The sequence below is a fragment of the Pipistrellus hanaki genome (assembly GCF_964339955.1).
Source record: "Pipistrellus hanaki genome assembly, chromosome: 18".
In the NCBI taxonomy this organism is placed as follows: domain Eukaryota; kingdom Metazoa; phylum Chordata; class Mammalia; order Chiroptera; family Vespertilionidae; genus Pipistrellus; species Pipistrellus hanaki.
The window spans coordinates 39,996,028-40,021,682 of record NC_140520.1 but is presented as its reverse complement, the minus strand read 5'-3'; the positions used below and the strand labels follow the sequence as shown (position 1 = coordinate 40,021,682).

The 25,655-nt window shown below is 65.3% G+C and overlaps 3 protein-coding genes across 8 annotated transcripts; all 3 read left to right on the top strand.

The window, feature by feature from the left end:
• The first annotated feature begins 15 nt into the window (after nt 1–15).
• LOC311612851 (low affinity immunoglobulin gamma Fc region receptor II-like) lies at nt 16–11,211 on the top strand. 2 transcript variants are annotated; one of them, XM_084866142.1, is made up of 8 exons: nt 16–238; nt 2,396–2,416; nt 3,450–3,704; nt 7,247–7,501; nt 8,002–8,115; nt 9,031–9,078; nt 10,591–10,628; nt 10,714–11,211. In XM_084866142.1, the coding sequence occupies exons 1-8, from the start codon at nt 124–126 to the stop codon at nt 10,777–10,779; spliced, it is 912 nt and encodes a 303-aa protein (XP_084722268.1). In that variant the 5' UTR covers nt 16–123; the 3' UTR covers nt 10,780–11,211. The 2 variants fall into 2 exon arrangements, with proteins under 2 accessions (XP_084722268.1, XP_084722269.1); XM_084866143.1 differs by lacking the exon at nt 9,031–9,078.
• A 2,143-nt stretch (nt 11,212–13,354) lies between these two features.
• Nucleotides 13,355–18,417, top strand: FCRLA (Fc receptor like A). 4 transcript variants are annotated; one of them, XM_084867130.1, is made up of 5 exons: nt 13,355–13,648; nt 16,124–16,273; nt 16,581–16,805; nt 17,105–17,389; nt 18,067–18,417. In XM_084867130.1, exons 1-5 carry the CDS (start codon nt 13,594–13,596, stop codon nt 18,366–18,368), a joined length of 1,017 nt encoding a protein of 338 aa, XP_084723256.1. In that variant the 5' UTR covers nt 13,355–13,593; the 3' UTR covers nt 18,369–18,417. The 4 variants fall into 4 exon arrangements, with proteins under 4 accessions (XP_084723256.1, XP_084723255.1, XP_084723254.1 ...); XM_084867129.1 differs by having other exon boundaries at nt 16,539–16,805; XM_084867128.1 differs by having other exon boundaries at nt 16,079–16,273.
• On the top strand, nt 18,374–25,320 carry FCRLB (Fc receptor like B). 2 transcript variants are annotated; one of them, XM_084867123.1, is made up of 8 exons: nt 18,374–18,485; nt 20,524–20,621; nt 21,697–21,800; nt 22,006–22,026; nt 22,290–22,544; nt 23,138–23,404; nt 24,300–24,569; nt 24,859–25,320. In XM_084867123.1, the coding sequence occupies exons 3-8, from the start codon at nt 21,770–21,772 to the stop codon at nt 25,257–25,259; spliced, it is 1,245 nt and encodes a 414-aa protein (XP_084723249.1). In that variant the 5' UTR covers nt 18,374–18,485; nt 20,524–20,621; nt 21,697–21,769; the 3' UTR covers nt 25,260–25,320. The 2 variants fall into 2 exon arrangements, with proteins under 2 accessions (XP_084723249.1, XP_084723248.1); XM_084867122.1 differs by lacking the exon at nt 18,374–18,485 and adding an exon at nt 18,565–18,682 and having other exon boundaries at nt 18,990–20,621.
• Nucleotides 25,321–25,655: the final 335 nt, after the last annotated feature.

The window sequence follows — 25,655 nt, the reverse complement described above, 5'->3', positions numbered from 1 at the left end:
GGGCGCGGCCATGATAAAGCCACAGGCTTCCACTTCCCCTTCTGACTCCGCTCCTGTCTGTCCTGGGGTGCAGCCCCCAGAGGACCTGCTGGCTGAGCTGCACCCGAGCACCGCTCTGGAGTCATGGGGGTGCCCCCAGGCCTGCCGCTCCCTGCTGCAGCCAGGCACCAGGTTGGCTGTGCCCTGCACCGTCCCTGGGGACACGGGCTACTACTGTGGACGACTCTGCTGCTCCTGGGTGAGTCGGGGTCCGGGCCAGAGGGCGGGACGGGCGTGGTGCCACTTCGGTCGGTAGGTTGGAGAGGCTGAGGCTGGCGTGAGAAGCAGTCAGGCTGATGGAGACCGACCCCTGGCAGCCTGCTGGCCTGGCAGAGCACGACAGTGGCAGAGCCGGCGTTAAAAGTGTCTTTTCCTAATTCCCCTGGGCCCTGTCTCTGAGGCTCCGCCCGCCCCACATCAGAACCCGCTCCGAGGAGTCCCGGGACCAGACGTGCAAGACTCGGTGGCCGCTCTGCTTCTTCCTCAGAAACATGTTTCCAGGGCAGGGACCACGTCTCAGGGGAAGGTCACGGGGCCCCAGATTGCGTGGGAGGAAGCTGGAAGGCACGTGGCAGGCAGTGGCTATTCTCTGTCCCCTGAATCCACGCCAGGCATCGAGAGGGAGAGGCAGGCTCCTGCCAGCCCACACCACCCGTGTGTGCCAGCACCACCACACAGACCGGCCTGGTGCCCCCCCCGCCCCCCCCCCCCGGCCCTGAGCAGGGAGAAAGCCAGGGGGCCAGAGGCCAAGGCAGGGCTTGGGGCGGGGGCGGAGAGTTCAGGGCCGGCCGCTGCGGGGACCTGCCCCCAGGACCTCCCAGCTCAGTTCCTGGAGCTGTCCCCCCAACACCCCCAGGATGGCCCAGAGGAAGACACACAGCCATACCCTGCCCCCCCGGCCCCCGTCTGCCTGGCTCAGCCTCACAGGGACACGCAGCCTGTGGATGTGGGTGACCTGCGTCTCTGCCTCGGCCAAGGTCCCCACTGCGGAGACAGACGTGTGGCTTCTTCTTTCATTTGTGCTTTGGCTCCGTCACCAAGGAGCTGCCCCATCTTTTCGGTCCGGGAACCATCCTTAGCTCTTTGTTGCTCAGCGACTCAGTTTTCATAGCCCCTCTGCCTGGGTCTCCCCGACGCCATGGTGCTCCGTGCTGCACCAGTGCCTGTGGGTGCAGCTCCAGGCCCCCCCCTCCCCCCCCTCCCTCGCCTCCTGGCCTCGAGGCCCTGCCACCAGGCAGGCCCCTGCGCTCTCAGGGCCACCAGCCGCCTTGTTAAACATTAAAGGAACGCCATGCGCAGCCTGTGCTAGGGGCTCGCCAATGTGGCACAGCGGCCTCCTAGCGCCCCCGCTCCACGTCCCCCGTCCCCGGGCCTGGCCTCCCTGGTGGGGGGGGGGGGAGCAGCTGCCATGTTTCAGGGAGACGGGCCACATTCACCCCTTGAGGCTCGGAGCAGGGACCGGCCCACCAGCAGCCGTCTGTGCCGGTGTCGCTGGAGCTCAGGGAAGGGCTGGAGCGCCAGGCGCGGCCTTGCAGATGCTCGTCTTATGATATTTGAAGAGCAGAGGAAGCCGTGCAGGCTTGCACCGGGAGTGACACTGTTTAAACCACCCTCCTTCTCCAATGGGTGGGGGGACAAGAGGTGGGGAGACAAGTTGGGAGATGGCAGAGCAGAGGCCGGTGGGCACTGGGCAGCGTGGGGCCATGGATGGCGGAGACGGCATCCAAGCTCTAAGTGGGAGGCAGACAGATCGCACTGCTGTGTGAGGGCGGGGGGGGGGGGGGGAGGGGGGGGGAAACTGCAGCTTCCAGGCCCGAAAAGCAGAAAGGGGCCCACGGGCGCGGAGCGGAGCAGGGAGAGAAAGGGAGCGTGTCTCTGTGGCGGATGGAGCTGCCGGAAGGAGCGGGCAGGCGGCTGGCGCAGGAGACGGGGGACCCTGGCTGTGAAGGGGCAGAGAGGTTTGGAATTACGTGTGGGGTCAGGTGAGAGGTTTTCTTTTCATGAAAGATCCTGGTGCACTGACATCGACGAGGAAGATGTCCTTGAAAAGGGGGTGCTGGTGAGGCAGGAGGGAGTACCAGGAGGAAGGGACGGGCAGAGGGGCTGGCCCAGTGAGGTGGAGACGCGGGAGGGGGTTCGGGGACAGCAAGGAGGGCGGTGGGCAGCGAGGTCAGCCCTGGGGGCAGGAGCGTCTGGGCCAGGAGGCCTCTGCGTCCTCCTAAGAGCAGCAATGCGGTGGCTGTGAGGGTGCAGCCCCCGTCCGCCTGCTCCGCGGTCTCAGAGGAGGGCTCCGGGGAGAGGAGGGTGCACCGGTGGGGCGGCTCACAGTGACTCAGACTTTGCTTTCTCCCCCCAGCTCCTGCGGCCGGGACCCCTGGTAAGTCCTGCCCTACCTCACCTGCACAGCTGCCCCTTCCTCTGCAGGCCAGGGAGGTTAACGCTCCTCCCTCTCCCCCTCTTCTCTCCCCTCTCCCTTCTCTCCCTCCCCTCCCCCACCCCTCCCTTCTTCCCTACCCTCTCTCCTCTCCCCTACCCTCCCCCCTCCCTCTCCCTCTCCCCTCTCCCTCTCTCCCCTCTCCTCTTCCCCTTCCCCCCTTCCCCTCTCCCTTCCTCTCCCCCCTTTCCCTCTTCACCGCCCCTTCCCCTCCCCCTCCCTCCTCCCCTCTCCCTCCTCCCCTCTCCCTCCTCCCCTCTCCCTCTCCCCTCTTCCCTCCGCCCCTCTCCCTTCGCCCCTCTCCCCTCTCCCTCCTTCCCTCTCCCTCTCCCCTCTTTCCCCTCTCCCATCCCCCACTCCGCCCCCCGCCCCCCCATGGGGTCAGGCGGCAGGGGCACAAATATTGTCACAGGAACAACCCCACTTCTCTCTGTCACCTTCCTCCCTCCAATGGAAGCAACTCCATCCGGACAGGAGCCCGGCACTTCTGGTTTCAGCCTCCTGTCAGGACCCTCTGCTTTGCTGCAGGCCGGGCAGGAGCAGGAGGGCGCCCGGCTGAGCTCTCCCCTCCTGGGGGCAGGGCCTCTCCCAGGGCTGAGTCAGTCCCTGCACTGGCCCGCCTTTCTCCCTCTTCCCTGGCCTCGTGGGTGTGGGTATGGGGACCAAGGACATGCAGTCAGAACAGGAGCCAGGCCACTCCCGTTCTCACGCTGACACCCCACCACTCTCTTCATGCAGTTCTGAGTCCAGACACCCCATTCAAAGGGAGCAGCCCACAGGGGCGTGGGGGAGGTCAGGTGGTGCAGCGAGGCGTCTTTGTTTAGAGCCTGTGCCCTGTGCCTGGACTCTCTCCTTGCTCAGGAGGTGCGTGAGGGCACCTTCTCAGATGGCTGTGGCCAGTGGCAGGCCCAGGGCTTCCTGTCTGGGCTCCGAGACCCGCTCCGGGGGCTCCTCACGCTCCTCGCTCTGCCGCCAGGTCTCCCCAAGGCCGTGCTGAGCCTCCAGCCCCCCTGGCTCCAGGTGTTCCCCGAGGACAACGTGACTCTGAGCTGCCAGGGGGCCCGCAGCCCAGGGGACAACTCCACCCGGTGGTTCCACAACGGGACCGCCATCCCCGCCCAGGCCCAGCCCCGCTACAGCTTCAAGGCCAGCAGCAGCCACCGCGGGGCCTACCGGTGCCAGACGGGCCAGACCAGCCTCAGCGACCCCGTGCACCTGGACGTGACTTCCGGTCAGTGGAGGGGCCGGGACTGGGAGGCGGCCTGAGAGCCGCTGGCCTGGCAGAGGGTTCGGAAGGTGTGGCCGCTTTCTGGGAAGTGTGGCCCGCGCTGTTGGAAGTGGTTTCTGCCCAGTCATTTCCCCTCGCACCCCGCCTCTTTGCTTCTGTGGGTTCCTCAGAATACGGGAGGCTGCTTGGCCTCAGACCTGATTGAGCAAGAAGGTGACAAGGCCACAAACAGGCCACTGGGTGAGAGCAGCAGAAGGAAACCCCAACTTCCCAGAGCCCCACTTTCCTAGCCAGAGCAGGAGCACAGTGGGGTGCCAGCCGTGGAGCCTGGGCTCCTTCTGAGTCTGTTCCCCCTTTGCTCTGGGAGGTGCTGACCCCAGCAGTCTCACGGACCTGCCCACCCTCTGTGCCCTGTCCTCCTGACACAGGGCAGCTCCACGCACGTTACCGACCCAGCGGGTGTTCTCACCCTCCTGGCAAAACGTGGTTCTCCATGCAGAGCAGCTGCTCACACCGTCCCCTTCCCGCAGCCCCAGTTGTCCCCAGAAGCTCCCGCAGGCCCAGCCGGAGAGGGGCAGGCCCAGCCGGAGAGGGGCAGGCCTGGCCCCTCCGGGAAGGGGAGAGGTGAGTCCTCACCAACGACCACACCAGGCCGGGACCAGCACATGAGGTGGATGCCCCTGGGAGGACCCGAGTCCTCCAGCCTGGGGCCCCAGCCCCCCAGAAGCTCAGGTCTACCACTGAGTGTGCCAGCAGGGGCAGCTCACATGTCACCGTGTACACAGCAAGTGGGTGGCTAGGGGGCCTGCCCTCCAGGTCTTCCCAGCAGCAGGCGGCCATGCCCAGCTCCCTCACAGCAGCCCCCCTCACCCCCTAGGCTAGGGGTGTCGAACTCAATCAGAGAAGGGGCCAAAATCTAAAATCCAGCCTAAATCGCGGGCCGAATGGTTTACTGAACAGTCATAAACTGACAATGTCATAAACTGACAGCGGAGTGCAGTGATGACAGCGCGGTGCGGGCCACATTGCAAGGCCTGGCGGGCTGGATTTGGCCCGCGGGCCTCGTGTTTGACACATGTGCCCTAGGCCCTGCCCACCTTCGGCCTCCAGCTCCCAGCCAGTCCCTGGCAGGTGCTCTCTCAGCCCCACCACTCCGACCCAGTCCGGGCTCCTGGGACAGCACCTCCCAGCCGCACCCAGGCCAGGCTGGGAGACCTATGGCAGGGAGACTGGACCTGGGCCTCCCGCCTCACCCACAGGCCCTGGCAGAGGCTCCGGCCAGTGTGCGGGTGCGGGCGCTCAGCCTCCCCGAGGTCAGCAGGTGTGGCTGGGGAAGACTTGGCAGTGAGGGGCCCCAGCCCTGGCCCACAGCTCCCCTGAGGAGGGTCAAGCCCTGCCTTCACCTCCTCTGTCTGCCTCTCGCCAGGCCCTTGCTGTGGCTCAGCTTCCTCTCTGGACTCAGGCCAGTCCCTCAACCTCAGTCAAGCTGAGTGAGGTGGCAAAAATAGCACCCGAGTCCATGAGTCCAGGTGGACAGAGCCAGTACCTGGGCGTTTGGGTCATTGCCTTCCGCAGGTCCAGCCCGTTCCCCGCTTAGCAACGGCCCCGCAGCCTCAGGAGACGGGCGGGGCTCCGGCACAGCCTGCCCAGCACTGACCCCGCTGGCGGTCCCTCGGCCGCTCCTGGTCCCCGCTGCCTTCCACGTGCTGTCTGCACCTGCTGGGCAAGCCCTGTAGTGGCTGAGGAGACACGTCGAGCTCAGCGCTTGCTGCCAGACACCTCCAGTAGCTGGGCATTCATCCAGGGGTGATGCCAACACCCCCACAGTGAGCTGGCAGCCGTGCCCCACCCCCCAGGAGCACCGCCCCTGGACTAGCCACAGGACCGGACAAATGGGTGACTCAGACCTCCACAGGCCACTGGGAAGCCCCGATTGGCACCCACATCACTGAGGCTTTTGTATCCCAGGAGCAGAACTCAAGTGAGAAGCCAGCAGACAAGAGGCAAGGGCCCGAGTTGTGAGCAGTTTCCCGCTCTGAGCGGTTCTGCTCCGTGAGCTGCACCAGGAGGGCCAATGGGAGCTGTGGCCACAGATCTGGCTGAAGAGGAAAACGTGAGGAAGCTTCAAGAAGCCAGCCCACTGGGACTGCCGCAGCGGGTGTCCCTGCCGAGGCCCAGGAGAACGCTGGGGCGAAGAGCCGGGCTTGAAGAACCGGCCCTGGGAACCGTCCTGTGGCCGAGTCCCCTCCAGCTGTCCCCGCCGGAGGAGGCAGGAGCCGAGGCTCCCAGGAGACGGATGGGCGGTTTTATTACTCAACGAGGAACTCTGAGTGCCGTGAGCTGACAGGGCCTGATCCGCCACGGTCCTCCAGGAGGCCGAGGGTGGCCTTTCGCACACACCGGCCTAAGGAGGACGTGCCCAGGTCCGGGGTTTAGCCTGGGAGCCGCAGCCTCCAGGGAAGGGCCAGCTGCTCCAGCGGTGCGTCTGTCTCTGAGGAGATTCCCAGACAAGGACGCGAGAGGCAAGAACGGCTGCTTTATGCAGGCGGCAGCTTTGACATTTCCCTGGCTTCTGATCCGTGATTCTGAGCCTCCCACTTGCCCTAAGCGTATCCTGATTAAGAGGCCGCCAGGGGGCCAGGGCCGCTCGGTCCCGCCTGCAGGGGAGTCTGAGGGCTACTCCCCAGGAGGAGGAAATGCTCCGGGCTAGGCCAGAGAAGGCGGCCACAGGGCGGTGGGGAGAGCAGGGCTCTGGCTTGTGTATGCTGGTGAGCAGCAAGAGCCGGTCCTCCCGCCCACTCGGTTCCCTCTGCACCGAGCTTCCTCTCTGCTGTCCCTCTCCCGTGTCCTGCAGGCCCCCAGGCCGACTCAGGGGTCTCATGCTTGACTGGCACGCACGCCCGAGGCAGTGGTCACTCTCTGCCCCTCCCCTCCATGCCTGTAGCATCTGCTCCCTCCCTTCCTCGCCAATCCCTGCCCCTGTCTTCCGAGGAAAGCACGGGCGAGCTCAGGACGCCGCACCCTCCTTAGGCCTGTTCCCTACACCAGACAGCAAACACCCTTCCCTCCTCAGTGCAAGGGGGGAAGTGCCCCGTTGCCTCACGTTCACCAGAGAAGCGAGCATTTGTTGGATGTCCACCTACGATCCTCAGAGACCCGTCTCCATGTCAGAGCCCCTCCCTCCTGCCCAGGGGCTGCGCCGGGACCGTGTGCCTCCCTAGAGGCCTGCAGGGCAGGCCAGGGCCGAAGCATCTTTTCCCAGGACAGGAAAGCCCCTACGACATGTCAGGACTGCTGGAGGTGTGTGGTGTCCTGTGTCCATCCTCACAGCTGGGGACACAGGCCCAGAAGGGGAGTGACTTGCCCAGATGACAGAGCCCATGAGTAAGGGGCCAGGGCCGGGGCCAGGACGTCGGATTCCAGGCTTCAGCTCGTCCTGCCCACATCCTGCCCCACCAGCCGAGGCCGAGGGCTTGACGGGCACGCGCATGGCTGCTGCTGCTCTCCGGGTTTCAGAGCTTTGTCCTGTGTTCTGTGTCTTCCAGCCTGGCTGCTGCTCCAGACGCCCCGCCTGCTGGTCCCGCAGGGGGAGCCCATCGTGCTGCGGTGCCACAGCTGGAGGAACTGGCGCCTGTACAAGATCACGTTCTTCCAGGACGGGAAGCCCAAGTGGTTTGCCCACACGAACTCCAGCTTCTCCATCCCACACGCAGACGCCAGCCACAGCGGCGCGTACCACTGCTCGGGGTTCCTGGGGCAGACGCGGCACTCATCGCAGCCCGTGAGCATCACCGTCCCAGGTGGGAGCCCTGCCCAGGTGGCAGGAGGGAGGCGAGGGTTGCCTGGGCGTCTCCGGGGATGCAGAAGTGCCCCAGCAGCAGATCTGGGCCCCAGGGCTCAGGAGAGGGGCCAGTGGCTAGAGGTCGGCCCGAGCTTGCAGGGGGAGAGGCCCCACGCCTGGTGCGGCACAGAGCGGACTGCCCCCGGGCACAGGCCCGCTCCGGGACCTTCCTGGGAACGGAAGTTCTCATGTTCTGTTCCGTGCTCTAGGGAGGGCCCGTGTGGACAGCTCAGCACTGCGCTGACCGGCGGTGCCTCTCCCGCGTGGCCTCCAGGCTCCCCTCCCTCTGCGTGTGCCTTGGTCAGTGACAGCGGGTGGGACACAGTCCAGCACAGACACCGGAGCAGGCCAGGTGGCACGTGGGAGGCCCAGGCACGACGGCTGCGGGGACCAGCCTGGGCACAGCCCTGCGGCGGGTGGGGGGCGGGCATACACCTGTCTGAGTTGTGTCTTCCTCAGTGTCCAGCAAACACTTCCTGCTTGTGGTCGTGGGGGCCGTGATCGCCAGCATTGTTGCTGTGGCTGGTGTGGCTGGCGTGGCCTGGGTCTGCTTCAGGCGGCACCAGAATTCAGGTTTGTGTCTTTTCTTGATTTCTCTTACCAGCTCCTCCCTGGCCAGAACCCTTCTCTTTGGGCTGCAAAGTCTCACGTTCTTTCAGTTCTTCATCCGCCAGCAGCTCCATCCCTGAGGCTTGGCCCCACGGGCTGCAGGCGGGAAGACAGGAGCTCAACCACATCATCCAATCAGAGGGATGAGAGCAACAACAGAGAAATGGAGAGCACGGGGGAGGGGAAGGAAGAGCCCACGGAACCGCGTGGGGTGGGCCTTAGACACTTTCCTGGAGGCACACGTGCTGGCTCAGCACACGTGGGGGCTCAGCTCCATGGCTCACCGCCGGGTGGCCTTGCGACTCCTCAGCTCCCCGGAGCCTCATCTGGAAAAGGGGACAGAACGGCAGCCGCCTCCTGGGTGTTATGAGGGGATGAGGCCCAAGCTCTTACAATGAGGCCCGGCCGAGGGGGAGGGGGCCCAGAGGGGAAGGGCTGGTGCTGAGCGCCAGCAGAGGAAGCGGGGCTCTGGGAACAGCCTCCTCCCGCAGAGCCGAGAGGAGGGGCACCGGAGGCTCTGAGCTGGTCACACCGTCATGGCCTGGAAGGCAGGGGAGGCTGCTCACCAGGCAGAGCACCCCCGCCGCACCAAGCACCCTGCAGCTCCGCCAGGACCTGCGCCCTCAGTAACCGGGGAGATGCGGGACGCTGGGCGGAGGAGGCGGCGCTGTTAGGGCAGAGGGAGGCCGGAGCAGCCTGCGTAGCCTCCCGGGTTCGGCAGTGCTCAGCCGGGCGGTGCGGTCTCTCCGGACCAGGCCCCTGCCCCCTGCTGGTCCTGGGCGGAGGACCCTCTGAATGCCTAACACAGTCCTAACCTGATCCCTGGCCCTGAGGACCCAGGCCCCCCTGTAACCCACTAACCTCTGTGTGCCCTCCCAGGAGGCCCTGAGAGCAGGGAGAGGGGAGACACCCTGCCCCAGCCGCCAGGTGAGTGCAGCCCGGCTCCTCGGCCCCTGCGCCTGTGAGGGAGCTGCAGGTGCTTGTGTGTGCTCAGCGGGCAGCTTGGGAGGGGCTGAGAGGGCCGAGCTAACATCACTTCCAACCCACTCCGGGCCTGGAGAGACCTCAGGCCTGAGGAGAGGGGCAGTGAGGAGGAGAAGAGGGGCGGCGAGGAGGGGAGGGGCGGTGAGGAGAGGGGCGGTGAGGAGGAGGGGAGGGGCGGCGAGGAGGGGAGGGGCGGTGAGGAGAGGAACAGCCAGGCCAGGTAGAGGGAGGAGTTCAACAAATGTCTACTGCCACTGGCTGATCCCTCCCTCCCTCCTCGCTCCCTCCTTCCTTTTGCCGTGGTGTCATCAGATCCAGGACTAGGAGCACTGGCAAACTTCCAGAGCAGGGAATGAGAGGTAGCTTTGGCGGAGCCAGCACAGTGCAGGGGTCAGAATATGGAAGATGAGGTGCCTAGAGTGGGGTAGGACTCCAGGAGGGAAGGAGGAGGCCTGGGGACAGCCTGGCTTTGCTGAGGAGCCTGTCTCTGTGGAGTGATGGGGTCTGGGGGTTGGGCTCAGCTCTCACAGCCGCACAGAAAGTTTTGGACTTCTAGAGGCATTCACAGGCTCCACGGATGGAGCTCAGGTCTAGGCCACTGCCTGGGGGTGCCCGGGCCCTGTCCCCACTGGGCAGAGGAACCACGGCAAGTCATCCCCATGGCTCAGTCTCCTCGCTGAGGAAGCCAGCCTCCAGGTGGGACCCGGAGCCATTGGCCGCTGGCCCCGCCCAGGTGCAGCTTGGTCCTGGCTCCGCCAGCCTGCAGGCACGGCCAGCAGGCCTGCAGGAGGGGCCGGGCCTCAGGGCGGGTGGCCGGAGCAGAGCAGCAGATGTGAGAGCCCAGCCCCTGCTGTCCCGCTCGCTCTGAGCAGTCACGTCTGACCAGGCTTGGCGGGGTCGGGGGTGGGCACCCAGACCCAGAGTGGAGCCTGGCCACCATGCCTGGCCACCCCAATGTGTGGCCGTTTCCACGGGCCCAGATGTGTCCAAGGGCATTTACTTTGAAGCCAGGACGGTTGGGGCTGCCATAGGTGCAGCCAGATCAGAGGGAGTGTGCGGACGGGTCTGTGCAGAGCCTGGGGCATGGCGGACAGGTGCTTTGCCAGGCCGGGAGGATCTGCCGGCTGCCTCAGACCTCGCTGCTGCTGCAAACACGGAGGGCCCCACCAGGCACGGGGACTGGCTGCTCTCCCGCACTGGCCGCTGGCGCGCCCCGCCCTCCCTCGCTCTCCCTCTTCCTCAAGTCCCAGGAAGGACACACCTCATCGGCCAACATGGCCCACGTCTTCTCTCCCTGAAGTTTGTCCCAACACCTCAGGCCGCGGCAGCTGCCTGCTTTACCACCAGCACAGATGCCGCCTCCCTCAGCCAGCGTGGCGGGGGGCTTTGGCCGGGGGCGGCTTTGGGTTGGGGTGGCAGCACGCAGGGCCTGCTGACTGTGCTTCTCGCCCGCAGCCAACATCGAAGGCACTGACGCGGCTGCCAAAGCAGAGGTGAGCCCCCAGCCACGGCCTGCCCCCGTCTCCCCCCTCCCCCCAGTGGCTTCTCTGTGGGCCCATTGCCCCTCTGCTTCTCTAGGCGGAGAACGCCGTCACCTACTCCCTCCTGCAGCACGAGGCCCCCGAGGAAGACACCGGGCCCTAGGATTACCAGACGTGCAGCCGAGGGCAGGGCCGGGCGGCCCAGGTCTTCTGGCCGACCCCCTCGGGCAGGATTCCTGCCGTCCGAAGAGGGGGGACTCTTCCGGGGTCACCTGCGGGGATCCTGGGCCCCCCCGTCCTGACAGTACAGCCGTGGGCCCGACGACAGCCACACTGACCCCGAGTCCAGCACTCCTTGCATCACACTCCTTCCCTCGTCCACGCACACAATAAAACTTGCTTTTAAGCAGTTGTAGCAACACAGGAGCTGCTTATGTTGCAGGTTACAGGGGAAAGCACATTCCTATATATGACCTCAGAAATGCTGAAACAGGAACGCATGCTGGCCTATTAGAGTGGTGGTTTCAGGGTGCTTTTCCTTCCTGTTTCCATCAGAGCTTGTGTTACTTTTATAATAAAACACTATAAACAGTAACCCTTTACCTGGTTAAAATTTTTAATCCTCACCCAAGGGTATGTTTTTGTTGATCTTTAGATTGAGGGATACAGATTGCCTTGGTCTGTGCCCAGGTCAGGAATCGAACATGCAACCTCTGGGTGTATTCGGTGACGCTCCAACCAACTGCCCGGCCAGGACCCTCCTTTTTGAGGCTGAGCCAGAAAAACTCCCTCCCCCGCTTTTGGAGGCTGATTGATCAGCGAGTAAACCGCCCTGGCCTGCTTCCCTTCCCTTGGGAATGACCCTCTTAAAGCAGAGCACCCTTCTTCCGCTGAATTTGCCTTCTTGTGTCCGTGTCTTCCCCTTCCTCCCCGGAGGCGGATAAAGGACCAGGTTGCTTTGTAACCCAGTTCTCGGCAAGCCATGGGTCCTCAGGAGAGACTGCGACGCTTCCTGCTGCTGTTCCTGCTGCCGGCACAGGGGATGGGGCCTCAGAGAGGCCTCACAGCAGCTGGAAGAACCCGCCCCGACAGCCCTGGGGGGGTCAGTGGGTGCCCTGGAGAGGCCTTGTGTTCTGGGGACCCTGAGACATCCACGTGCGACGCTCTCGCAGTCAGGACTTAGCAGCTTCCTTTGCTGGGTGGTTGCCATGGCTTTTGGATACACTTCCTATTCCCACAGTCAGAGTTCACACTCACAGTTGGTGAGTTCACACTCACACTCGCAGTGACTGGCACTGACCTGTGGTGGGAAGAGTGGTGCCTGGACACCCACGGCCGTGGCGGAAGGAAGGGCTCAGAGCTCACTCTCCAGCTGTGCTCTTGCTTTCAAAACCATCCCTGACCCCTCTGCCATTGACTTCTGACTCCTGAGCCTGCCCTGGGGTCTTCCAGGAGAACTGTCTGGCTCAGCAGCAGCCCCTCTTTCAGGACATGAACTCAGTCCCCTGTGGCTTAGTTTCCTGTAACAACACGACCAGAACTTGTGGCCGTCCCAGTGCTCCCGTGCAGACCTCAAACAAAACACTGCTCCGTGGTCGAGTGCTAGAGACACCATGACCTCTTACTCCGTTTATCCTTATCGGACTTGCCAAAGGTTTATTTTATTGCTCTTTCCACAAAATCAGCTTTGGATTTCTGATCAAGCTGTCTCTTATATTTGCTTTCCATTTTGTACAGTGTAATGATTTTAAGCCTTGACTAATATCTCCTTTCTTATTTCTGATACTTTTGCATTTTTTTAATGAAGAAATATGTGCGACACTCCTGCCCATACTCACCTACCCTGAGTCCCAGGCCATCTGCACGGAACACAGGCCTCTCTGACACAGAGACTTCCTGTAAACGCTGGTCTTAGCCTGAGAGCTGCCTGCCCCCGGGGGCATGCCCCGCCCGTGGTTTTACAGCTGGGGGTCAGGCCCCCTACTCGCCCTGCCTTCAAGCCCAGGCCTTCCCTTCCGCATTTCTGACTGTACCTCTCACCTCTGGGCAACCACAAGGGCCTGGGGGATGAGAGGAGGGGGGTGATCCTGTGAGAAGAGGGGTGGCGGTGCCACGGGGAGCCACTGTCAGAGGGACGTCCTGAGGCAGGGCTGTGGCTCCAGGAGGCCCTGGAGCTGGGAAGTGCTGTCGCCTCTTTCTGCGGCTCCTCGGGTGTCTCCAGTCTCCTCAGGACCAGGGCCTTGGGCTGAGCCTGAGCCTGAGCCTGGGCCCCTGCTGGGTCCTCTGGATACTTCTCTTTTCCTCTAGTCTTTCCTGGAGCCAGAGAGCCATAGCCTCTGGGGCTGCAGTTCTGAGACAGGGTCCGAGAAACTGGGTGGTCAGAGCCTAGGAGGGACTCAGCTATGTTTGATGGGGTGCCATCACCGCCCTCTTCCTGTGTCCTGCCGCAACCCAGGCTCTAGAAACATGACGGAGTGTGTGTGCGTGTGCGTGTGTGTGTGTGTGGGAGGGGGGCGGCTAGAGGAAGGGGACAGGGCAGGCCCTTGAACTCTCAGGGAGCCCGCTGGGTTCTGTAGTCTTCAGCAGCTTCTGCCTCTGTTGGCTGATTGTCAGCCTCCGCCGCAGGTGCAGGGGGCGGGGACTCTCAGTGTGCAGACTGATCCTCTAACCAATGAGCAACACCAGCAAGGGCTAGTCAGGAGCTGGAGCAGGAGGCAGGACCCTCCCCCACAGGAGCAGGAGGCCGAGGGACATGTCAGACAGCATGAGCTCTGGAAGCTCCCTGAGCCCACAGGGACCAGGAGCGATGGAGCGCCCCCATTTCCCAGCCCTCCACGCAGCTGACCTGGGACCTGAAGGGTGAAGCCAATCAGAGCTGAAGAGGAGACAGTTAGACTTACTTCCTCTTTTCTAATTTGAGAGGTTTCGTGTTGACGAGGTTCGGGGTGTGAGGCCTGGAGACCTTCACACGGTCACCATGGAGCTGGGCTACTGCTTGCCTGCTGTGCTCTGGGCAGCCCAGGTGCTGCTGGGTGAGTAAGCCTGAGCGGTGGCACGGGTGGCCTGCGGGAGGCCGGCGGGAAGGAGCCTGGACCTTCTCAGGCCTCCGAGGAGGCGGGGCTGGCGGTGTGAAGTGCGGGACTGACAGGAAAACCGCCCAGCATCTCCTGCCCCCAGCCCCGGGGCCACAGAGCCTCTGCGGCAAGGATCTCAACTCTGTTCTTCCTTTTTGCACCAAAGCCGCGGATGCCTCCCTGCTCTGGTGCTCACAGTCTGGCTGCCACGGCGGCCCGGTGGCAACATCTGGTCTCAGGGGCCTTCCCGCATTGTAGTTCCTACCCTGGTGGGCTTCGCTGTCATGCATTCCATCTGGTGTTCCCCCTCCCTGCCCCCAGACATCACTCCCCCGTCCTGCAGCCTCCCTCCTGTTCCCCTCCCCGCAGCCTCCCTCCTGTTCCCCTCCCCGCAGCCTCCCTCCTGTTCCCCTCCCCGAAGCCTCCCTCCTGTTCCCCTTCCCACAGCCTCCCTCCTGTTCCCCTTCCTGCAGCCTCCCTACTGTGCTCTCCCCAGCAGGTTATTTGTCGGTTTTGTCTTCCCCGGGACAGCTGAGATCTGAGATCTGAGTCCTGAATCGCATCTCCAGCCCCAGGCCTGTGCCTGAGCGTCACATTCAAAAGCCTGGCCTCGAACAGGACACACCCACCGGCGTGTCTCCAGGTCTCCCAGCACAGGTGGCCGTGCCGACCGACCCTCCCCTCCTGTCTCTCTCCATCCCCCTCCCACCAGACATGCAGACAGGCTGGTGGACAAGCTGTTCCCTTCCGCCCGTGCTCTGCAGACAACCAGTTACCGCTGTCCCTGGAGCATAAGGAACGCCATGCTAGGACAAGCCTTGTCATTTCTGCCTGGGCCGGGCCCTGACCTCCTGAGTGCCTGGTCTCAGCCTGTGTCCTTGAAATAGTTCCGCACGCGGCCCGCCTGGCCCCAGGTAGCCTCTGTGACCTCCGGGCTCCCTGAGCAGGTGGCGCTCCAGCAAACCCCAGTTGCTTCGGTTCACTCCCTCTCCCACTGCTCTCTAACCTGTGTCCTCGCTTTGCTCACTCCACTCCGTCTGCTGAAAAGAGCACCCATGCCCGTTCCCCTCTCGCTCACAAACTCCGAGCATCCAAACCCTGGGCAAGGCGGCCCTGCCCCAGGAGCTGTCCTGGAGCCTCTGCGCAGGCTGCCTGGCGCCTCCTCCTGAGGAGACCTGGTGTGCACCCGCCTGTGCCATCCACCAAACCTGAGGGACCAGGCCTTTCCTTTGTCTTTCAACCTCGTTTTATGTCTCTGAGTTCTTGCACCTGTGAGGTCCCCATAGTAATGTCCTTGATCGTTTCACTCAACACAGAGCCAGCCCTGGGTGGCCAGCGTGTGGCCAGAGCTCCGACGGGATTCAGACATTCTGGTCTCCACGCCTCTCCCACTGAGGGTGTTTCTTTGAATAAGTCCCTTTCTATCTCTGGGCTTGGTTTTCTTATTCACAACAGGGAGTGGCGATGCCTCCGGCGTGCTCTGAGGGGAGTGTCTGGCAGCCCCGGCAGGGTTTGTGTGAAAGAAGCAGCGGAGAGCGTGTGTGTGTGTGTGTGTGTGTGTGTGTGTGTGTGTGGCGCGGGTGAGGAACCGAGTGAGGAACCGGGTGAGGAACCGAGAGGGCAGCCAGGCGGGGCAGAGGGGCAGAGGCTCTGAGGATGGCACCTGGGCCTGACGGACCAGACCAACAGCGTGGACAGATGGAAACCAGGAAGGGGGAGGGGCCTCGCTGAGAGAAGTGACAAGGTCAAGGGGGAGTGTGGGCCTTTGGGAGGCGCCAGGGCCAGGGAGGGCCAAGGCGGGTGGAGGTGGGGGAATGGAATCTCCTGGCCTGAGCTAAGAAGCAGGGGAGAGAACGGCGAGATTTTGGACTCAGACAGACAGAACTTCCTTGCTGCATTCCAACCCCTTTTAAACGTTGGTGAGTTAATCGGGGTTTCAAAGCCCATTTCTTAAAGATGTAGAAACTCGGGGTGCAGGCTCACACCTGGGAGCTTTGTGATGATGAAACCGAGGGTGTGAGGAAGAGCCGGGCTTCCGGCAGGTGATGCCCCAGCGGGGGTCAGAACTGACCTCTCCCTCCCCTCCCGTGCTGTGACTGCCGCTCGGGCCGATGGCGGGGCCTCTGGTTCCGTGCCCACAGCAGCTGGCTGTCACGCGGGTGAGTCCACCCTTTGGCCACGCTCTTCCCTGCCTCCTCCCCAAACCAGTCATTCACTGAGCACCTGCAAGCCAGTGAGCCACGTCAGAGACCCTCTGAGAGACCCTGTGGGTACCTGGGGAAAAGGTTTTGGCGTCTAAAGACCTTTCTAAAAAGGGAGATTCCTTAGGTGGAGGAGGGGGAGGAGGAGGCACCTGCTGGAGGGCCGTTTCTGCTCTCCTTCTCCAAGTCTCAGCACCGTTTCCTGGCTCCTCTGGGGCCACGCCCTCCTCAGCCGCCAGTTCTGAGACCCTGCAGTGTGAGGGCCCTGTCAGCACCGGGGACAGCACCTGCCACCCTGGGGATGACAGGGGCTCTGGGGAAGTGGACTTCCAGGCCAAGGGCTACACGTTCAGCCGACCGCTCCGTCTGGTCGTGTCCTATGGTAAGGTCCTGGGAAGGTCCACCCCCACTTCCCAGAGCTCCCCCTTCAGCCCAGACCCCTCCGGAAGGCGCCGCAGGAAACGGGCCGCGGGTGACAGCTCCCGTCCGTCTCCTCAGCCCACAGCCCCGGTGCACCCCGGCCCAGGCCCTAGAGAAGTTGTTGGGGTGAGAGCTCCCGGGCCCTCAGAGAGCTGAGGGTCCCCTGTGGGCTGCACGGAGGCTGTCACGCAGGCAGTGGGTGACTCAGCTCTTGCTCTGGGCCACAGACTGGCTGATCCTCCAAGGCCCGGCCACTCCCATCTTTGAAGGGGACCCTCTGGCTCTGCGCTGCCAGGCCTGGCGAGGCTGGCCACTGACCCAGGTCACCTTCTACCGAGATGGCTCCGCCCTGGGTGCCCCCGGGCCCCACAGGGAATTCACCATCGCCGTGGTTCGAGAGGCGGACAGCGGGCATTACCACTGCAGCGCCGTCTTCCGGAGCCCTGGTCCTGGGAGCCCAGAAACGGCATCCTCCGTGGCGGTCACCGTCCAAGGTGAGGGCTGGGGCAGAGTCGCTGGGGCAGAGCCGGGGGCACAGAGACCAGCCTCCTCACGGAGGGCAGACGCGCCAGCCCCTCGGCCCTCCGAGTCCCGGGACCCCTCTATCCCACGAGTCCTGGTCGATGATTGTCAGACGCCCCATCACTAGATCAGCTCCAGTCCAGGCCAGTGAAGATGGGACTGAAAGGGTCAGATGGAACTCTCCTGAGATGGCTCCTTCCCCAGGGAGAGTGTGAGCACCTCCCCCCCCTCCAGGGCCCCAGGCTGAGCTCTTCCTTCTTGTCTCTCCCAGAACTGTTTCCAGCTCCTGTGCTCAGAGCCATACCCTCGCCCTTGCCCCAAGAGGGCAGTGCCGTGACCTTGAGCTGCCAGACAAAGCTGCCCCTGCAGAGGTCAGCCACCCGCCTCCTCTTCTCCTTCTACAAGGGGGGCCGGGCTGTGCGTGGCCGTGGCCTGTCCCCGGAGCTGCAGGTCCCCGCAGCCTCAGAGGCCCACTCTGGCTCCTACTGGTGTGAGGCCGTCACCGAGGACAACCACGTGTGGAAAAGGAGCCCCCGGCTGGAGATCAGCGTGCAGGGTGCGTGGGCGTGTTGGCTCCTGGGTGGAAGGTGGGGGCAGAACGGTGGCCCCTGTGGGGCTGTGTGAGCAGATTCACAGGGACACAGCAGGGGCCGCAGCCAGGAGCCGGATCCCTGGGGACGGTGAGCATACTGACAGGGACTCCTCCCTAGACCAGGGACACCTCACCGAAGTCAGCTCCGCAGCTGCTGCTCACAAATGATGCTCCCAACAGGGACCGGGAGCCCCGTGTTGGTTCAGGCTGCTTCTGGAGTGAAACACACAAGAGGAGTCTGGGGAGCCGGGGAGCCCCGTCGCAGGAATCAGGGGAGGGACGGGAGGCTGGCGGGCGGGAGTGGCTCATGCACGGAGCGAGCAGGGCAGGCTGCCGGAAGAAGCTCCTGGAAGGCCATGCCCAGAGGAGGCTGCGTACTGTCCTCAGGGCAGGTGCCCCCCACATGCAGGGAATGGGGAGGGTCCATGAGGTTCACCCACCGCCCTCCGACCAGCCTCACTGACCAGCCTCACTGCTGACGGGTTTGGGACGTGAGCCAGGATGGACACGGGGTCCTTGAGTCTCCACTGCCCTGGGCCCCTCAGTGCAGTCAGAGCGCAGGAAAGAATGCTGGGGGAGGGGCGGCGGCTAGAGCCAGGCTTCCGGGTTCACTGTATGTGTGTTCCCCACCCCATACCCAGGTCCCTCGCGCTCTGGTGCACCACCTGCCTTGAACCCCGCTCCTCCGAAATCCGTGGCTCCAGGAATGCCTGCTGCGGAGCTGCCCAGACCTTTGCCTCCACCGTCCAGCCCTTCCTCAGGGGGCCCAGGCCCCCCCTCTCCCCTGCAGGCCTCCAACCCCCACCTGCAGCACCGGATGGGCCTTCTCCTCAGACAGATGCAGGATGTGCGGGTGCTCCTCGGCCACCTGGTCATGGAGCTGAGGGACCTGTCTGGCCACCTGAAGCCGGAGACCAGGAAGGGCCCCGCCAAGCAGGTGTGAGCAGGGCCCCTGCAGTGCTGCCAGCACCCAATAAAGGAGCTCTCCCGTCTCCTCTTTCTGTCCTGCACATGCGCCAGAGCTCCTCCAGGTTTCCAGTCTTGTTAGAGTCGGAGGCAGGTGAGCGTGGGTAACTGCGTGCCCCCTCAACCTGGCATCCAATTTCCTCAGCCCCCACGGCGCCCCCTGCTGCTCAGACAGAGCCCGGGCCAGAGAAGCAAGCAGACGGGCTGGGGGGCAGTCTTGATGGGACCACCCCCACCTGCCCAGGGACACTTGAGTTGTCAGTTTGGGGGGTGCTTCTGTGGTCTAGTACAGTGTTTCCCAACCTTCTCTCATGATGAGAATCACCTGGTGGAGTTGTTAAAACACAGATTCCTGAATCCCAACTAAGAAGTGCTAAACTAGAATTTTTGGGAACATATAGGTAAAATTGTATACTTAACTAGTGCTCTAACACAGATGTTATATACAGAGCACTAAGTTAGGTATGCAATTTTACCTATATGTTCTCAAAAATTCTAGTTTAGCACTTCTTAGTTGGGATTCAGGAATCTGTGTTTTAACAACTCCACCAGGTGATTCTCATCATGAGAGAAGGTTGGGAAACACTGGTCTAGTAAGTAGAACACAGGGGTGCTGCTAACAGCCTATAACACAGAGCAGGTTCTCTGGCCCCGAACCTCAATAGTGAGGAGCGGAACCCCGGCCTCATGGACGCTTGGTGTCCGAGGGGGGCTGTGCCTCTTCCACTCGCTCCCCAGCCCAGCCTCACTCAGCAACAGTTAGAGGCCGGCCTTCCTGCCTCTCCTCCTGTGGCTGTTAGGCCCGCGGTCAGCGGCGCTGCCTCTCCAGCAGCCCACAGGCCCCCGGCGCCCTGGGCTCGGGCCTCCGTGGCAGCGCTCGCCGGGGCAGCAAGGGTGTCGTCCGGGAACTGTTCTCCTTTCAAAGCTGGCAACACTCTCTCGGGGACAGAACCACACTTCCCGGTGCTGGGACGGCTGCTGTGGCGCTCAGGCTGGGACAGCGCCCGCCCGGCAGGCTCCCAGCAGCCCCTGGGCAGAGTCCCCCTGCAGCACACCCAGCCCGGCTCCCAACCCGAGCCGCCCGCCCACTTCCTGCCTCTGTGCCCACGGTTGACGGTTCTGTGCTAGTTGGACCCACGGTGCGGCACAGAAGGTGCGTCTGCCCCGCCCGGACCTGCCCCGGGAAACCAGGGCAGGGGCCCAGGCCAGGGTAGCTCAGTTGATTGAGCGTCGCCCCAGGTTTTGGGTTTGATGCCCGTCAGGGCACACATGAGAACCCACCAATGAATGCATGGATAAGTAGAACAACAAACCGAAGTTTCTCTCTGTGATCATTAAAAAAGAACAAAAGAAAAGAAACGGGGAAGGGACCCGGCTGGACCTGTGAGCGGAGCTCGGCCCACGTGGGCGGCTGTGTCAGGGGCTGGCGCCTCCTGTCCAGGAATTCGGACGCGGTAGGCTTCCAGTAGCTGCTGGGTAACCGTGGTAATGGATACGTTTCTGTGAGGCACGGGGTGGAGAGTTAGACATTCGGGGCCAAGTCCTGGATGCAGGGGTGGGGTGGGGCGGGGGATGTGGAAGGAGCGAAGAATAAAGAAATGTTGGGAAGGGTGGATTTTTCAAGTCAGACTCCGAGCACCGTGTGACATGAGCCCGGCCAGGGACCCTGGGAGCTTTGGGGGAAGATTGCACGCTTTGTGGCTTTTCTTGTGGAATTCGGTGAAGAGGCTGAGATGCCAGCTGGTGTGGACGAGGCACGGCTGACAGTGTCACGTTCTGTCATAGAGAAGGCCCTGGCAGGAGTCAGCTCTGCAGAGCTGCGGGATGCGGGCGCCCACCGGCCCAGAGGGAGGAGCAGGTGGGATCGGGGTGCGATCCAAAGCAGGCAGTCCCAGCGCATTCTCCAAGAGGCAGCTGCACTGCTGCCAGGACTGCACCTCGAGGAGGAAGGAGGGAATGCTCAGAGGGGCTCTGCCGTCCCCAGCCAGAGGGGAAGGGACCACCTTCTCCGAGCTGATGTGGGATCATCCTTTCCTGCCGGAGTCCCCAGGGAGGGAGGTGCCCCCGCTGCAGTCCGGAGAGGGGCCTGGAGACATACTATCCGGTGGAAAATCCATTAAGTATTTACACAGACCCAGGCTGCCCGCTGGCTGCTCAGCACAGGTCACGTGGCTCAGAAAGAAGTGGAGGTCAGACCAGAGGGGCCCAGGCAGTGGCTTCTCTGCTTCAGGTGAGGGTGCCGCGGGCATGGGCAGGGGTGCTGCAGGCATGGGGAGGGGTGCTGTGGGCGTGAGGAGGGTGCTGCGGGCATGGAGAGGGGTGCTGTGGGCGTGGGGAGGGTGCTGTGGGCATGAGAAGGGGTGCTGTGGGCATGGGGAGGGGTGCTGTGGGTATGGGGAGGGTGCTGTGGGCGTGGGGAGGGGTGCCGCGGGCGTGGGGAGGGAGCTGTGGGAGTGGGGAGGGTGCTGTGGGAGTGGGGAGGGGTGCCGCGGGCGTGGGGAGGGTGCTGTGGGCGTGGGCAGGGAGCTGTGGGCGTGGGGAGGGAGCTGTGGGCGTGGGGAGGGAGCTGTGGGTGTGGGGAGGGGTGCCGCGGGCGTGGGGAGGGTGCTGTGGGTGTGGGGAGGGAGCTGTGGGCGTGGGGAGGGTGCTGTGGGCGTGGGGAGGGAGCTGTGGGCGTGGGGAGGGAGCTGTGGGTGTGGGGAGGGGTGCCGCGGGTGTGGGGAGGGTGCTGTGGGTGTGGGGAGGGAGCTGTGGGCGTGGGGAGGGTGCTGTGGGCGTGGGGAGGGTGCTGTGGGAATGGGGAGGGGAGCTGTGGGCGTGGGGAGGGAGCTGTGGGCGTGCCTGGGGGTGCCCGAAAGGACAGAAGGAAGGAGGCCCCGGTGAGTGGAGGTGCCACAGGCGAGGCTCGGCGGTGGGTAGGAGAAGCTTTTCTAACTTCTGAGGGTTTGGGGTTCGGGAGGGAGAGAAGAGTGGACACATTACATTTCCTGATGGCACACTGGAGGCCTGGCTGCTGTCTGCTCACCTGTGGGAGGTGTGACCCGGGAGGGCACTTCATGCCAACCTCACACCTCACGCTGAGGTCTGTGCTGGGGCCGCGGAGAAGGCCCGGGGACCGGAGGCGTGAGGGTGTCTTCCACCTGAAGCCCAGGGGGCAGTTGGCGGGGGAGGGGGGAGAGGGATGGCTGGGGGCTGGGCGGCAGGGCAGGCTGTGCTCAGCGGGTTCTCCAGAGGCCGTGGGGCTGGCCTGAGAGGAGGTGCCTGCCTGGTGGCCCCGAGGCTGACGCACAGCGGTCCGTCTCCAGGAGCGAGGAGCTCAGTGGGCAGCACCCCGCCCCCCTCGCGTCTCCAGCTCCGGGCAGGCGCACCAGCTCCGTCATGTGGCCGCTGGCAGCCCTCCTGCTGCTGGGTGAGTCCATGGGAGCAGGGGATGGGGGGGGGGGGAGCGTGTGTGTGGTGGGGGATTTGCAATCCTCAACTCCAAGCAGTCCACCATCTTGGAGGGTGAAGCGGCGGGAGAAAGCCAGGGCCGGGCTCCTCTGAGACCTCCGGAGAGTCCCTGGCCCCCTCACAGCTCCGTCCTCCCTCTGCCTTCCCTCTCTCCTGCTGCGCAGCGCCCAGCAGTGGACACGCTGGTGAGTCCTACGCCCCCCGCGCCCCGTGTTCACACTTGGACCCCAGCCCAGTGAGCTGCGTGGGCCCCGGACTGTTCTGGGAGCTCTTTCCCACCCACACCGTCCGTGGCCGCTGGCCCACGGCTTAGGCCTGGCGCTGACGGCCGGGGCTCCCGGAGGCTGGGCCAGGGATGAGGGCTGACCGGGCGGCTTCCCGAGACTCCCCACCTCCGAGCACACCTGTGGGCACCTCGCCTTCACCCCCTTCCGCACTGCCCCCCCAGTGGCCCTGGAGAAGCCCACCCTGTCTCTGCGCCCTCCCTGGACCACCATCTTCAAGGGGGAGCGGGTGACGCTGCGGTGTGACGGGTACCACCCCCTGGTGGTGGAGCTGCGGCCCATCAGCACCCTCTGGTACTTGGGCCACCTGCTGCTGCCCTCTCACGGGAGGAGCATCGAGGTGCAGACCCCAGGGGTGTACCGGTGCCAGACGCGGGGGGCACCCGTCAGCGACCCCGTCCACCTCTCTGTATCCAACGGTGAGTGTGTGCCCCCCGGGGGGGCACAGGCGCCTGGGGTACTGGCCATCCTGTGGAGGGGCACTGGGCACTCCCGTTGGGACAGGAAAGGGGGGCACGGGGCACTGGATGCAGTCAGGCTCGCCGGTCCCCCAGGTGCCCTCAGCCTCCTGCCGCAGGGGTGGCAAATGGACATGCGCAGCCAGAGCTGGCCTGTCGGTTCCCTCAGTGCGAACACAGGCCCGGGCTCCCAGCCCGCAGGACCGGCGGGGGGCGGGCAGGGGGCAGGACCGGCGGGAGGGCAGGAGCCGCGGGGGGTGGGGGGGGCAGAAGCCTGCGGGGGGTGGGGAGGGGGCAGGAGCCTACGGGGTGGGGGGGGGAGGACAGGGGGCAGGACCGGCGGGAGGGCACCCAGCCGCCCGGGGAAAGCAGCCTGGGCACTCCTCTCCGAGGCTGGAGCCCAGCGGCCACCTGCTTCCCCTCCCCCTTATCCCCCCGCAGCCGCCACAGGCGGGCCTGGCCGGGGCGCTCAGGGGGTGGCGGCTGCGGGGCAGGGCGGTGGCGGCGGAGGCGGAGGGCCGGGCGGTCCCGGAGCCCCGTCCTGTGCCTCGCAGACTGGCTGATCCTGCAAGCACCCTACGCCGCGGTGTTCGAGGGCGAGCCGCTGGTGCTGCGCTGCCGCGGCTGGTACGACCAGGCGGTGCACCGGCTGCACTACTACCGCGACGGCCGCGCCCTGCGCCCCTCCGGCTCCGCGGCCAACTACACAGTGCCGCAGGCGCGCGCGGCCGACAGCGGGCGCTACCAGTGCTCCGGCACCATGCGCCTCCCGCTGGAGAGCGCGCCCATGTTCTCCGCGCCCGTGGCCGTCACCGTGCAAGGTGGGTGCACGGTGAGAATGGGCGCACCGTGAGAGCGGGCGCACCGTGAGGGTGGGTGCACCGCGCGAGTGAATGGACCGTGAGAGTGGGCGCACCGTGAGAGTGGGCGCACCGTGAGAGTGGGCGCACCGTGCGAGGTGGGTGCACCGTGAGAGTAGGTGCACCACGTGAGTGGGCGCACGGTGAGAGTGGGCGCACGGTGAGAGTGGGCGCACGGTGAGAGTGGGCGCACGGTGAGAGTGGGCGCACGGTGAGAGTGGGCGCACGGTGAGAGTGGGCGCACGGTGAGAGTGGGCGCACGGTGAGAGTGGGCGCACGGTGAGAGTGGGCGCACCGTGAGAGTGGGTGCACCGTGCGAGGTGGGCGGACCGGGCTCGGAAGGGAAGCTCAGGGTCGGAATCTGGTGGGGAAGGAGGAGCGGATGTCTCTGCTAACCACGTGGCTTTCCTCTCCGGCTCCGCGGCTGAGGCGCTGGGCCCGCAGCCCACGTGGAGGCGGCCCCTCACCCACCACACCGGCTCTGGTGCCGTGCAGGTCCACAGGGGCCGGGCAGTGGGGCGACCCTGCGGGGCCGGGGCGCGGCGGGCACAGAGCCCCTCCCCGGGCCGAGGCCGCGCTGGGTCCCTCCCTCGTGGCTGCGCGGCCGCCCCTCAGGAGCTTGTCCTTCCCGCGCTGAGCTCCCGGGCGAGGCGTCCTGGGGCAGGAGAGGGGGGCGCCCTCGGGGGCTGGAGAGGGGGGCGCGGGGGGCCGGAGAGGAGGGCGCAGGGGGCCGGAGAGGGAGGCGCCCTCGGGGCCGGAGAGGGGTCGCAGGGGGTCGCGGGGAGGCGTCCTCGGGGGCCGGAGGGGGAGGCGTCTGGGGGGACCCGGCCCCGGCCTCACGCCCCGCCCCCCACAGAGCTGTTCGCGGCGCCCGAGCTGAGCGCGGGCGCGGGGGCCGGCGGGCCGGTGCTCCGCTGCGAGACGCGCCTGCACCCGCGGCGGCGCGCGGTGCGGCTGCAGTTCGCCTTCTACAAGCACCGCCGCCTGGTGCGCCGCTTCGACTGGGCGCCCGAGTACCGGCCTCCCGCGGACGACGCCGGCGAGCTGGAGGCGCACTGGTGCGAGGCGGCCACGGCCTCCCGCAGCGTCCGCAAGCGCAGCGCGGGGCCCCGGCTGCCGGGACGCGGTGAGCGGGCCCCCTACTCCCCCCGCCCCGCCCCACCCCTCCACGCCCCTCTCTTATCCATCTTCCCCCCTTACCCCCCCGCCCCCCCTCCACGCCCCTCTCTTATCCATCTCCCCCCTTACCCCCCCTTACCCTCCCCGCCCCACCCCTCCACGCCCCTCTCTTATCCATTTCCCCTCTTACCCCCCCCGCCCCCCCGCCCCGCCCCGCCCCACCCCTCCACGCCCCTCTCTTATCCATCTCCCCTCCTTACCCCTCCCCCCCCCCCCCACCCCGTGTGCATCCGCAGGGCCGCCCAGCGACCCAGCTGCCACCGCCCAGGGCCCGAAGGCCGAGCCCCCGGCGCCCGGGAACCAGCCGCTTTCCTTCCGGAAGCCCCTGCCACCCACGTCGGCTCTGTCGGTCACCTCCGCCCCTGATGCCGCCTCGGCCGGGCCGCGGGCCCCCGCAGGCCGAGCCCCCGACGCCGCGCCGGCTGCCTGCGCCCCGAAGACGCCCCCGAACCCCGCCACCGGGGCCCTGAAGCCCGAGGTAGACCTGCTGCTCCGAGAAATCCGGCTGCTCAAAGCCCTGCTGAGCCGCGTGGTCCTGGGGCTGAGCGGCCCGCAGGCCTCCCCCGAGCCCCCTGCCGCACCGGGGACCCCGCAGGCCCCCCGGGCGGAGGCCCCGGAGACCCGCGCGGGGAGCTGAGAGGCGCCGCCCCCTCCGGCCAGCCCATCGCCTCCGTCCCCCGCCCCCCCGCCTCGCCCCCCGCACCGCACCTGGGGTCCTGCAGAGCCTTCTGCTCGGCCTTGGTGTTGCTGTGGTTTCCAGAAGCACATAAAGCCTGTGGGCGGATGATTCGGCAGATTCCCTCTCCACTGCACATTGGAGCTGCTTCACCACGGCCTCCCTCTGAGCCCGGAGGAGGGGCCTGGGTTCTTTCAGGGAGTTCAGGCCCCAGCTTCCCATGAGCCCCCCACCCCTACCCCCCATAGCCCACAAGGGCACGGAGGACACAGCCTCGGGACATGAGAGGGTCAAGTTGTACTTACAGATAACTAACAATGCTAATTCTAACGCATCCCTGTCTGCCTATGGGAGCGT